General features: G+C 53.5%; 1 protein-coding gene across 1 annotated transcript in view; it reads left to right on the forward strand.

Annotated features, from left to right (window-relative positions):
- The window catches only part of LOC117644865 (alpha-catulin), a 45,949-nt gene extending 33,457 nt beyond the window's left edge, over nt 1-12,492 (forward strand). Inside the window, 11 exon segments of the mRNA XM_034384529.1 lie at nt 642-806; nt 1,236-1,442; nt 3,974-4,228; nt 4,508-4,756; nt 5,247-5,406; nt 5,507-5,519; nt 5,695-5,734; nt 5,736-5,804; nt 5,919-6,236; nt 10,246-10,452; nt 11,825-12,492. Of these exon segments, the coding sequence (XP_034240420.1) occupies nt 642-806; nt 1,236-1,442; nt 3,974-4,228; nt 4,508-4,756; nt 5,247-5,406; nt 5,507-5,519; nt 5,695-5,734; nt 5,736-5,804; nt 5,919-6,236; nt 10,246-10,452; nt 11,825-11,959 (1,818 nt within the window). The 3' untranslated portion in view covers nt 11,960-12,492.
- Nucleotides 12,493-13,809: the final 1,317 nt, after the last annotated feature.

The raw sequence follows: 13,809 nt of genomic DNA on the forward strand, positions 1-13,809 counted from the left end.
TCTCTCTCTCTCTCTCTCTCTCTCTCTCTGCTCTCTCTCCCCCTGCTCTCTCTCTCTCTCTCTCTCTCTGCTCTCTCTCCGCTCTCTCTGCTCTTTCTGCCCTCTCTCTGCTCTCTCTCCGCTCTCTCCGCACTCTCTCCGCTCTCTCTCTGCTCTCTCTTTCTGACCTCTCTCTCTGCTCTCTCTTTCTTTCTCTCTCTGCTCTCAAAGTGCCGCTTGATTCTCCGCCGCGATAGCCCGGCCGCCGTGCATGGTCCATTTAAATAATTTCTAGTGAATGCGACCGGGCGCGCCGAGCGCGCTGATAGCGGGGGATGCGAATGGAGGCCACGGAGGGCGAGAAGGAGGCCCTCTTGAAGAGACCTCTGCCCCCTCCCCCCCCCCTCTCTCTCGTCAAGCCCTTTAATGCCCGGAAATGACTGCAGTTAAAGTTGCCCCGGGATGAACCCGCGAGTACATTTTGCCCCGCGCCCCGCCCGCGTCTCCACTGTGAAGTAAAGCGCATTTCGACCTGCCGGACTGTTTGGCGGACGAAGTTTTTCTTTTTTCAGTGTGTTGTAACACTACGCGTGCTCACACAGGGTAACAACGTTTTGGTGAAGAATAAGACTTGTGTGACGAGGTGTGTTGCCTTTCCGCAGACCTGCCTCCGCCACCCGTCGTGCCCCACGGCGCGGGAGAGCCGCGACACGGTGTTCTGCCAGATGCGGCGCGCCATGGACCTCATCCACTACGTCGTCAAGGACGGCGTGCTGGACTCGGCGGCGCAGCTCGCGCACATCACCAGCCAGCACGGCACGGCGCAGGTGAGTCATCGCCAAGTGCGGCCCGGCCTCGCACAGTGGACCGGAAGACCCAGGCGGCCGAAACTCTAGACGCGTTTTGAGCTCCAGGGTCGCTAAACGGGGCTCGAACCGAACGTGTGACCCCACCAATGGATTGCTCTCCGAACGAGGAATCCATTGGTGGGGTCACACGTTCGGTTGGAGTCCCACTTAACGACTCCGGAGCTCAAAACGCGTTTCGACTTTCGGCCGCCTGCACCGGTCTTCTGGCCCACTGTGGGCCCGACCCAGCAGGGCTCTCGGCGGGTGAGAGCCGGCGCGTGAAGTGAGAGCCCTCGCCAGCGCTGGCGCGGGCGTCGAGCGGCCGTCGGACGGGTACACTAGGCAGGGACGATAGGGCAGGCCGTTTCTCACGTTGGTCCTTCGCCCCGCCGGCCTTGCCCTGCGCAGAGCCCGGGGCTGGTGTACAGGGACCCGGAGCTGGGGTGGCTGACGCACAGGTTGAGTGTGCTGAGCCGGCTGGGCCGGGGCGCTGGCGCGGACCTGATCCGCGAATACCGGGCCTGGTGGAGGTTTTTCACCTCCTCGCTGCCCCGGAGCGCCGCCGCCACCCTCGCCACCGCCTGGGCGATCAGTGAAGATTTCAAGTGCACCCAGGTAACGGATAGCACCAGAGTCCCCACATCCAGTCGCCTCGCCCAAAAGTTTCTAAATAAATCTCGGAATAAACGCAGCCGGGGCTTTTAACTTCCGACCCCCGGCTGAAGCTAAAGCTCTCTTAACTTAGAAACTATTAGTTACACTTTTTTACTTCGCATGAATATCTAAAGTCAGTGGTTGCTTCTTTTAAACCATTTAAAAAAACAAGATAAAAACTAAATTTTAAAAACTAGTTCCTTTTTTTAAATTTCTTTTTAAATCTCTTCAGTAAAATAAGTAAGTGCTTGGGCCCTTGCTTTCTCGTCTTTCTCGTGGAGTGGGGGCTCCGCGCGCGTCGTTGTTGGCTGGAGTGTAGAGTGTAGGGCCTCTAGAACGGGCTTGGCCTGCTGGCCGCGCTGCTAGGGTGCGGCTCGCAGTGGGCCAGAAGACCGGTGGAGGCGGCCGAAACTCTAGACGCGTTTTGAGCTCCAGAGTCGCTGAATAGGACTCGAACCGAACGTGTGACCCCACCAATGGATTGCTCTTCGAACGAGGAATCCATTGGTGGGGTCACACGTTCGGTTCGAGTCCCATTCAGCGACTCTGGAGCTCAAAACGCGCCCAGAGTTTCGGCCGCCTCCACCGGTCTTCTGGCCCACTGTGCGGTCGAGTCGGCCGGGTCGGCCTAGTCGTCGCACCACTATTAAACTTTTTTGACCAAGTACCCCAGGCAGCCGCGCCCCTCCTTTGGCGGCCTTTCTGTAGTCTCCGAGCTCTTGTACCGCGTAGGTGACCATAGTTTTCTTTTCTTACTCATCTCTTGGACAGAAAGTTGATCGTAGTTTCCCGGCGGAGGGCTTGTGACGCTCGGCGAGCCGCTGTCGCAGGGTCTTGTAGCCCACGGTGCACCGCGGTGTGGCATGGTTACTTGCCGAGTTTGCCTGCCGTGGAGGTGCAACCACGGCACAGCCTTGGTCATTTCTCTCGCGACAGTGTAGCCGGCTGTTTCCATCTGCCATCCAAACTTGTCTTCCGCTGGACGCCTATACCATCACTCTCCGTAGACGAGCTTTTTTTTCATTCCTCTCTGCATGACCTATATATTTTGTACCAGCAACAACCGTAGGCTAGAGTTTTCTTTCCCCGTTTTGATGACGTTGACTGCGTTTTCACCCACCTGACTTTGCACGAATCACCGCGGGGGTGCGCGTCAGCCGCTTTCGAGCAGCCAAGCGTTTTCGTCGCTCTGTCTCTCTCGCACTCGTGGGGCGTCCCGCGGGCGTGCGAGAGAGACAGAGCGACGAAAGCGCTTCCCGCGGAACCGGCCTAACTGCAGAGATTAATGCGTCGAGGCTATTGGTCGACTGCAGAGTCGCTCCGTCTCTCTCGCACTCGTGGCGCGTCCCGCGGGGGTGCGAGAGAGACGGAGCGAGAGGGACTATTGCCAATGGGGCGAGCGAGCCGACGCGAGGGATGCGGGTCGGTACACAAACTGCGTTACGCCACTGTTAGGAGGGGAGCGGGGGGAGCGACTACTGCACTGCACTACCCTTCACCCCTTCGCAAAAAGCACACTACAGTGCGAGGTCCAGCTATCTGGACTTGTAAAATAAAAAATTATTTTGATTTTGAGTAGCGCTATTTTTTTGTGAAAAGTCAGCGTTTCGCCGATTTTTCACAAAAGCACTTATTTTTGTTTAACGGGTTTAGCGTGTACTGTATATACTCACGGGATGGTTGCGTCATCACCAAAGTCGGTGCAGAACGTGCCTTAAAAGCCAGCCAGCTAGGCGCACAGTGGGCCGGAAGACCGGTGGAGGCGGCCAAACCCCCGGACGCGTTTTGAGCTCCAGAGTCGCTAAATGGGACTCGAACCGAACGTGTGACCCTACCAATGGATTGCTCTCCGAACGAGGAATCCATTGGTGGGGTCACACGTTCGGTTCGAGTCCCGTTCAGCGATTCTGAAGCTCAAAACGCGTCTAGAGTTTTGGCCGCCTCGCTGGTCTTCTGGCCCACTGTGAGCCGCTCGCCCGGATCGGCATGCGAGTCACTCCTCACTCATCGCGCGCTACATCTGTTTGGCCAGGGCCGGGGTTCGGGGGTGGGGGTTCCGGTTTGGCCACTTCTATCACGTCCAGACTGAGAGTCGTTTTCGCCGCCCCGCCTCCCTCGCGCCCCCAGCGGGACGCCGCCACGAGTGCGAGAGAGACGGAGCGACGGGATCGGCGAGTGATTACTCCCTGTTACGTCGGCTGCTGGAAGCAAGTGGAGCCCTATTGGGGCTCCGGATGGCCGTGGCAGATGCCCCATCGGGGTGGCGGCATTTTGAGGAAAAGGGCGCTTCTAAGCAGATGCGGGGTAAAGTGTTATTGGATAAGTGGGGTGGGGGAGAGCGGAAGGCTAAGGGGAGGGGGAAGGGGGAGGGAGGTGACGCACAGTGGGCCAGAAGACCGGTGGAGGCGGCCGAAACTCCGGACGCGTTTTGAGCTCCAGAGTCGCTAAATGGGACTCGAACCGAACGTGTGACCCCACCAATGGCTTTGCAGGAGGACTGGGACGCGTGCCGCACCGTTTACGGCGCCCTCAAGCACCTGGAGGACATGGTGGAGATGACGAGGATCACGCTCATCGGGCCCAGCTCCAGGGAGCGGATGACGCAGGGCTTGGACACGATCCTGGAGCGCGTGCAGGACTTCACCGACTCGGCCTACACGACGCACGAGCACCGCGAGAACATCCTGCTCATCTGCGACCGCGCCAAGATCCAGCTCAGCCAGCTGCTCAGGGTCGGCATCAGCATGGTGAGTGTCTCTTACCGGTGGAGGCGGCCGAAACTCCAGACGCGTTTGGACCGCCAGAGCCGCTGAACAGGACTCGAACCGAGCGTGTGACCCCACTAATGGATTGCTCTCCGGACGAGGAATCCGTTGGTGGGGTCACACGTTCGGTTCGAGTCCCATTTAGCGACTCTGGAGCTCAAAACGCGTCTGGAGTTCTGGCCGACTCCACCGGTCTTCTGGCCCACTGTGTGGCCGTGGGAGTCCGTGACTGACGCCGTGCTTGGCCGCGCTGTCCCGCAGGAGCAGGTGGAGGGCACCTCGCCGACGGAGGAGATGGAGGTGGCCATGCTGGGGCTGCTGCAGGCCGTGAGGGACATGCGGGTGCAGCTGGTGCGCACCGTGGTGGACCAGACGTCGGAGCTGCAGGCCACCACCAAGACGGGGCTGGAGATCGTGGACGCCATCCGGAACTACGCGCTGTCGGCCGACACGGAGCGGATCAGCGAGCTGGGGGAACGCTTCCAGGAGGTCCTGGACCACATCCTTGAGGTGAGTCAGCGGGCCAGAAGACCGGCGCAGGCGGCCGAAACTCAAGACGCGTTTTGAGCTCCAGAGTCGCTAAATGGGACTCGAACTGAACGTGTGACCCCACCAATGGATTGCTCTCCGACCGAGGAATCCATTGGTGCGGTCTCGCGTTCGGTTCGAGTCCCATTTAGCGACTCTAGAGCTCGAAACGCGTCTTTAGTTTCGGTCGCCGTCGCCCACTGCGCAGCGCCCCTGTGAAACGCATGGTAGGCCAGCCCGCCGAACAGCCGTGTCTTGCACACGCAGTCGGTGCCTACCTCGTATTACCATTACCATTAAGGGCTAGACCCCACATCATCGTATGCCAGGCGGCCGGGCCGTGGCAAGGCCGTGGCGTGCCACTCACTGCGCGCGCGCTGAGAGGATAGCGTGTGAATTAACTCGAATTCTCATCTCCGGTTTTGTCCTGAAGTGACAAAAAACGGTGACAGTGTGGGGGACTCTGTTGCAGGTGTGCAAGATGCTGAGGCACATCGCCTGCACGGATACGCTGCAGGTCAACACGCGGTACGCCGAGATCAACCTGCGGATATACGGTCCGCAGGTGGTGACGGCCGCCCAGACCCTGGCCATGCACCCGCAGTCCAAGATCGCGCGGGAGCACATGGAGGGTGAGCACAGCTCCAAAATTCACAAAAATTTAAATTTTTAAAATTTGCTAAAAGATGCAAATTTATTGAACTTTGTTCAGTTATTTTAAAATTTGAATAGTTTTTGCCCGAATTTCATAAAAATTTAAGTGAAATTTATGAGATTTTTACCATTACGTCACTTCTCTTGGATTTCTTGATTGGGGAAAAAAATTGAAAAAAAGGTTAGTGGAAAAGGAAAGGGGAATTTTGATGGGGGGAATGAGGGGCGCGTTGGATGGACAAACTGTTCATGTCGCTCCGACAGGGGTGGCAAGCCCGCCGCCCACGTTTAGCGCTGTAATGCCGGTGAGGTGATCGAAGTGAGCCAGGCGCGGGGGATGGACAAGCACGTGTACATGTCGCTACCCAGGCCAGGGGTGAGTCTGTTTCCGTTTTGAAAACGCCCGCCACACTTTTAATACGCTCTAAATGTCTAGCAGGGGAATTGAAGCTTCTTCGGGCCCACTGTGAACCGTGCCGCCTGCTTGCAGAAACACGGCACCACCACGAAGCCGCTCAAGGCCGTGCGCCTGGACTCGGAGGAGCAGGCCAAGATCGCCAAGGCGGGGCTGGACATGAAGCTGGCCAGCAGCGAGATGGAGGCCGAGGCGGATAAGTGGCGGGAGAGCGAGGAGAACAACGACATCGTGAAGCGCGCCAAGAACATGTCCTCCATGGCCTTCTCCATGTACCAGTTCACGCGCGGCGAGGGCGCGCTCAAGACGACGCAGGACCTGTTCACGCAGGCCGAGTACTTCGCCGAGGAGGCCAACCGGTTGTACAAGGTCGTCAGACAGTTCTCGTACCAGGTACGTGCAAGGCCGGCCGAGTTGTGTACAGGCGTGACTCCGTTGTGAAGCCGGCGAGGCACGCAAGACGCAATCCAGGGGCGGATCCCGGAGGCGGCCTGAGGGGGAGGCGCCAAGCACCACTTGCTGCTTTTGCCCACCTTTCAGGTGGCTGTCTGGGGGTCAAGGTGCCCTCTGGACCCGCGCGCCTCGCCGGCTGCATAGTCCCCTTGATGTACTCTGGTGCGACACTGCCGCTGGGTTCGCCTCCGCCCAAAAGGCCAACCCAGTCGGGGCGTGTGGCACCGCCCTGTGTATGTTTCCACGTGGAGAATCACACTTCGCGCTCCGACTCAGTTTCTTATTTTTCCTTTCTCGCACTTTGCGCCAAATATTCCTGGATCAATCATTTTTTTTCAACTTTAATTTACTTTAGTTTTGAAGTGTGATATTCACAGTTGGCATAAGTCATACTTGTTAAGAGAAGCATGCAATTAATTAGCTATGTACAATTATTTATTTTGTTTTATTATCTTTTTACTTCTCTTTCTTTATTCTCCCTTGCTGAGCATTTGTATAACGTTTTATTCTTATGAGACTAACTTTATTTCTTTACAATGTTTAGTTTTGATATTCTTTTCAAGCTCTCTCCCAAACTAGGCAAGCCGTCATTCATTCTCGGTAGCGATTTTTAAAAAAGTGTTTTGTTTTTGGAACGATTAACTTCAGAAGTCTAGAGTTCGGCCCTACCGCATTTACTTTGACTGTGTTCCACACCATTTTGACGGCTTGTCTTCGTGTGCCCCTTGGGCTTAGCAACGGCAAGGTTTTTTTTTCGTCCTGTCGAACCTTTCCACTTTTCCTTTCCTCCCTTTTCAAACGATTAGTTGCGCACACCCGATATGTTTTGCCTTGTGATAACGAGTCGTTACGTTGCCAAATTGTAATACTTCTTTCATTCCTCTCTACTTTATCCTTTCTCTCTTTTTTTCTGGTCTCCTGTGCGCATAGCCATCGGCAGCCTTCATGTAGAACCCAACTTAGAGCACTCTTCACACACTTCATGTCATTCCACAACTTTTCCACATAGTAGTCTTTTTAAACAATTAAAAGTAGACATTCGTTTTTAATTAGACATACATAGCAAAATATGAAGAAGCAGCCGGCAAAAGATTTTTGTTTTTGTTCTTCATAGTAGTAGACACACTGCAAGCATTTCGAAGCCTTTTTTTCACAGTACACTTCATAACGAAATGAGAGGATCTCAATGTACAGTTTAGTCTCGACCAATCACAGCGACAGTTTAAATAACTATCCATAACTACATAAATCCTAAACTAACCCGCCGAAGCGTTCGACCCGCGGTCCCCAACGTGTGCAACACGTTTTGTTAAGAGTGCACTTGCTCACGCATCGTTAAACCTTGTCATTGCGAGACGAAAATGAATCTTAAAATCCAATGTACCCGTCATATTGGTTGTGTTGCCTGTATTCCGCATTCACACATGTAACATCGCCCTTCTTTACGGAGTTGTGAATGCTAACCAATTGCTTCTACTAACAACCGATAGGGCAATGGACTCTTTCGTAAGTAACATGTCTCTGGACGTAGATATTGTGCGTGGATAGATTGTCAAGGTGATCTACGGCCTCAAACTAAAGGTATAGAATGTACCTCAACTGTACTAACTACCCCGCTTGTCTCACCTTACTGGTGTCTCCCGAAAACTAATGTAAACTAAACAAACATAAATAATCTGTTTCAATATAAATCTTGTAAAACTCTGATTTGTAAGGATCAAGTGTCCTAGTTTGTTAGAGTATTACGCTGTATGTAACCTGTGAGGTCATGGGTTGAGAACTGCGGAGGAAACTACTGTTCCCCAGTATTGCCATTTAATTATGTACTGTGTTGTGAAGTAATGTGGTTCTTAGAAGCGTCAACATTGTTCAAAGTCTGTGTAGACCCTTCATAGTTTAGTCAAACACTCAGACACCTCAAGCCTCAAATTCCTTTCTTTCAAGTTGGTCGCCATTTTCGCGACGTCATTTCTATTTCTGTTTATCAACCTTTTTGATGGGTGTCTGAGTGTTTCTTAATCCTACATTTCTGTGCCTGTATGGTCTGGTCTTACCCGGTCTTTCTCCCTGCTGCTCATTGGAACCTTCTTATTTAGGTATCGCCCCGTCGCTAGCTCTCTGTCTCTCTTTCTCCCTCGCCACGAAGCTCGCGAATGCCCCACGCCATTCCGTTGTCTAACATTTGTGCCGGACTGGCTTTATTTCTTTGCCTTGTAGACAACTCTTCACTTGACTTGTCCCTCAATTTACTCAAATTCAATGAAACTGGCTCCTCTTGCGGGCCAACCAAAAGTGAATTCAAGTCAACTCAAATTCGGATGCGTGGGGCCCGTGCATTACCTACGTAAAAATTTTAATATTTCTTTTTAAAATTTGGATTTGGTTATCACGACTGTACAAATACCTTGAAACCAATTCCGTGCAGAAAGAAGTAGCTACTGGACGTCCTCGTGGCTTGGCGATCTATCCCCTGCTCTTCCCTGCCTGCCCCCGCCCTCTCTGCTGTCTGTCTGTTTCTTTTAGGCCTTCGACTGTACGTATCTCTTGTAGAGCACTTTGCCTCTGGTCCTCAAGCTGTTCCTGTCATCACTGTCGCGCTTTAACTATTTCAAACGGACTTCTGCTGGTTTGGAAAGTAACTCGACTTATTCACTAATCTCCATCCGGAGGTCAGATTATAAGATCATTTTTCAAATTGACGGTATTATGTGCTGCAGGCATGCTACTTCTTTTAGGCTGCTTAGAATCGTTTTTTTATTCCTTCCTCTAGCTTGTCTTTAGCTTCTCTAGAGTTTTGAAAACTTGAATCAATTTTTATCCTCTTGGAGTCGCTTTTGCCTTAACGTTTTTCAACTAACTACTAACTAATCAATTGGAAGTAAAAGAGCTCCAATGTGTTCAATTGAAGGTGTTAGATTGACTGTTAGGTAGTGACTGCAGTAGTAATGTGAAAAAGGAGAGTGGATTACTAGAAACGCCAATTCCATAGTGGTTTGGACCTCACTAGCAGTGATTTCGGACGCTCTTGACGACACGTGGGGCGAGCATCTGGCGGGAAGCACGTCGTGTCTGCTCCTTCCAACAACAGCCTTGCGCGCCATGCCGGGCGCGGCCATACACTGGAAAATGCCTCCGGGATGATGCTGTAGTGGAGTGTAGTCGAAGGGTAGCTACCGATCGGAGAGTAGAGGACTCTTAGAGTGCATGGTATTTTCCGGTGGAACGTTTTACAACCAACTAGTCGACTCTCTCACGACGAAGCGGCTTTCCTCCGAAACGGATCGATTCTCTCGACTGAAAAATAATCAGGATTTCGGTATTGTAAAATCAAGGGACACTTTCCCGTGTACTGTGCTGACATTTTTTGAAAACGATCGGATTTTGCAAGTTTCGGACGAAAAGTGTCGACGGAAAGTTGTTGAAGGAGCTGGCGGCGGTCCGGTCTAGCCGCCCCGCTTGTCTTAACTAGAAGAGCAGTTTGCTAAAGCGCTCGGAAACAGAGCGGCCGCGTCACACTCCGACCGTTGCCACTCGCACGGTCGAGGCGGGGCTCACGAGCCCGGACAGGCACCGCCCGATGCCAAGCCGCGTTTCGTTGAGAGTCCCACGGCGGGGCCGCAGCAAGGCAGTGGATTTGCCAGAAAGGCCGGTGCGGTCGAAACCGCGGACGCGTTTTGAGCTCCAGAGTCGCTAAGTGGGGCTGGAGCCGGACGTGTGACCCCACCAATGGATTGCTCTCCGAACGAGGAATCCATTGGTGGGGTCACACGTCCGGTTCGAGTCCTGTTCAGCGACTCTGGAGCTCTGCACGCGTCTAAGTGCCGCCTCGCCGCCGTGCCCGCTGCCGGGGGGGCGTTGAGACGCGTTGAGATCGCTGCTCGTGCAGGCCTCCACGGCCACTATGCCCTGGCCCGCTTCGGCCCGCCCTAATGCCAGCTTCTCGTTGCAGGTGCCCTCCAGCACGCACAAGAAGGAGCTCCTGGAGCACCTGGACAGAGTGCCCACCTACGTGCAGCAGCTCCAGTTCACTGTAAAGAACTCGACGGTCGGCAAGGCCGCCACCTTCACCAAGGTGGACAATGTGATTCACGAAACTAAAAATTTAATGAATGTCATATCAAAGGTGGTCACCACGTGCTTCGTGTGCGCCACTAAGGTAAGCAGACGCGTGCAGAGCTCCACAGTCGCTAAATGGGACTCGAACCGAACGTGTGACCCCACCAATGGATTGCTCTCCGAACGAGGAACCCATTGGTGGGGTCACACGTGGACGCTGCTTTGGACGTGTGCGGTTTACGCCCCACGCGTTCAAACAGTGTACATCAGTGTGCTAGTGTTTCAAATATTCTTTCCAGAGGGTTCCGTGAATTTGTTTCCTCCCTGCTAGTTCAACTTGCCCATGGTTCGCTAGTTGAATCTGGTCTCAAGTGCATCCCTTTTCTCTCCACCACTAGTTCAAGCTGGCCATGCCCGAGCGGGTGCTGCTCTGGTTCAACCAGGCGCAGCCCAAGGCCCAGCCCAGGGCCCCGGCCAAGGCCCAGCAGAACCAGAACCCCCCGCAGCAGGCCGGCCCGCGGCTTCCCTACAGCCGAAGCCAAACTCTGCCGCGCTGACTTGTCCTCGATCTTGCCGTCTGGGCTGAGCCCGGCCGCCCAATCGGTACACCGTGACACACACACTAACCCACCGTGTGTCGCAACTAATCCCCCCGCACGCGCCAGGTTTCGCACGGTGACCGAGAAAGGTCCCGCGCGTCGCTGAAATCGATGCCGATTCGAGAGTATCGCACCCCTCTCTTGCTCGCGGGGGCTTAACGCTCAAACTAACCCCTCTGCCGGCTCTCAAAACTCTGGCTTGAAAAAAAATTAGTTCGCTTTTGTAACGTTGTGCCTTGTCGCAACGGAGTGTTCTGAGTGTGCAACGTTGTTTAATGCTTTGTGACCCTTTCCAGCAGTGGCTAATCTTCATTTCTCGCAGGGTGTTTCCTAATAATGACGTATGTTTGTGGTTGGCATGTGTCTTGATACGAATCTGCTCCAGCACTGCGAGGCACGGCTAGCCAGACCTGTAATGTGGACTTCTGCCGATCCGTGCTAAGCAGTGCTGCTGCTCTCTCGTCAATTCCGGGCAGCGTCTTGGTCGCACTGTCTCTCTCGCACTCACGGGGCGTTTTTAAAAATTTCAAAAAATTTCTAATTTTTCTGAAACTTTCAAAATTTTTCTAAAACTTTCAAAATTTTTCTAAAAATTTCGAAATTTTTCAAAAAAAAAATTTCAAATTTTTCAAAAAATTTCAAAATTTTCAAAAAGTTTCAAAACTTTTTAAAATTTGTACAGTTAAACTTTCCGTACCGAAATTTTTTGAAAATTCTCGTAATTTTTTTAAAAATTTCAAACATTTCATTTTTTTTGAAACTTTTCCAAAAAAAAAAATTCGAACGCGTAGGGGTGCAAGAGAGACAGAGCGACGAATAGGCGCTGTTCCCGCTGCTTTTCGCCCTGCCCTGACGCCCCTCTCTCTGTTGCAGTATAACCTGGACTTCCGCGGGCTGTCCGCCCATGGCTCGTCTGGCTCCCCGTACCGTGAAGATGAGGGGGTGGGGTCCGGCGCGGGCGGCGAGGGCAAGGGCGGTGGGTCGGCAGGCTCGGACCCCTCCATGTGACAGTTCGGGATGGGCCGGAGGGCCAAGGGTGACGCTCGGCGCACCCGCGTGTCCTTCCTGCTCTTCTAGACACCGGGCGTGCCATACGCCCGCGGGGGTCTGCGTCATACGACGTGACCCCGCACCGCTAGCGCTGCCCCGGCCGGGGGTTGGCCGTACCGGGGGTCGCGGGGCCCCGCATGCCGGGCCTCGAGGCAGGTCCCAGGTCCACGGGACGCGGAGGAGACGAACGCCTCAGGGCGTCAAAATTAAGCACCCAGTTCATTAATCGAGTTAAATCGGAACAAACCGAGTTGAAATCAGAAACAAAGTCATTCTAGCGAAAGCGAATTTTCCCAGTACAATCCTAGAACTTTCCGAAACGCTCATCCACTTTGAAACCGTCCCTCGGAGAGACAAGGAATAAAACGAACGCCTTCCTCCTCACGCTCCGTTGACGTCGTTGATATGTGGACCTGCCTCTGGCCCTGGCGCGCCCTGGCGGTGCATTTGGCAGTGTGGTGGCCCCGCCGCCCCCCACGGCGAGTCCCCGGTGCAGCGCGCGCGCGCGTGCGGCCGTGCCAGCCGGAGTGAAGCCCGGGCCGCGGAAGCGCGCGGAAGCAGCCCGGGTCTCGCTGCTGCCTGGAAACAGCAGCGGCTCCGGTGGCCGGGGGCACGCGCGGACGCGCTCGCCCGGGTGGAGCAGCGGACGGTCAAGATCGCTCACTTTGCTCACTTTGCTCGCTTTAAAAACAACAACAAAGAGAAAAGAACAACTAGGGCGCACTCCGGAGCATGGCAGGCGTGTCCGGCGCCCCTCTCTCTGTCTGTCTCTCTCTCTCTCTCCCTCGCTGTCCGCCCGTCAGGCGCTGGACGCAGCCCGCCATGCGCCGGAGTGGGCCGCAAGTGCCCGGGGCAGTTTGCACCCGCCCCAGTTTTGGCAAAGAGCGTAGACAGTAACTTGAAAACCAGACTACTGGACATTGGATCTTGACCTCCGCCCGCCACCTGGGTCGGTTCGCCACAGAAAGGCTGGGTCTTCCCCAGCTCCATTTCGAGTTTGAGAAAGTCAGCTGGCGCCACTGGTTTGCTGTGCAGTGGCTGTCGTGCCAGCTCTGTCCTTTACGAGTTGTTGGAAATGGAGGAATGGGATGTGGACTGATTACCTGTTTCTAAAACGTTTTTCTCTAGCTGATTTATTCTTTGAGCCTGCACTGCCAAAACAATGCATCCAACAACAACGTTGTTTGAAGTCTTGCTGACTTTGTCAAGATTTCTGAAGTATCTTGCATTGCATTGGATGATTTTCAGTCGGCAGAGTTGGAAAGAGAGAAATCACTAGAAAGTTCATTTCTCAATGGAACAGCAGTCCACTCTGGGGAAGGCCCATGACACCTCACCAGTCGCTGGTTGCTGGAACACCTATGCGCGTTTCACAGGGTAGAAATTAAATCATATCATTTGGTCAAATGAATCAAGCTACATATCAATGAAGAGAGTTAGAGAAACTCTCATGTAAGGCCTTTCGCCATTTGTTTCATTTGTTGAATTTCCAGAAAAATACAGAGGTGCTAAATTTGAAGAGAGTAAAATAATCTCAGCGCTGTACATCCAGCTAAGTGTGAGGTGTCTAGAAACGTAGCACAGTTATTGTGTTTCTCAAACTCCGTACTTCAAATTTCGTTAAGATTTTTAAAAATTAAGAGAGTGAGTTTGAGAGATGCAATCATTGAAAAGGCTGCTGAAAACGCACTTTCCCTACCTGTTTCAAAAGCAACATTTTTTGCCTAGACTTATTCCGGGGGAAGTTGCATGCTGCAGTCTTTTCAGTGTTGTGTGATGGTGGGGCAGCGCTATTAATCTAAAAATAA

Source organism: Thrips palmi, unplaced genomic scaffold (genome assembly GCF_012932325.1).
Source record: "Thrips palmi isolate BJ-2018 unplaced genomic scaffold, TpBJ-2018v1 HiC_scaffold_18, whole genome shotgun sequence".
Taxonomy (NCBI): Eukaryota; Metazoa; Arthropoda; class Insecta; order Thysanoptera; family Thripidae; genus Thrips; species Thrips palmi.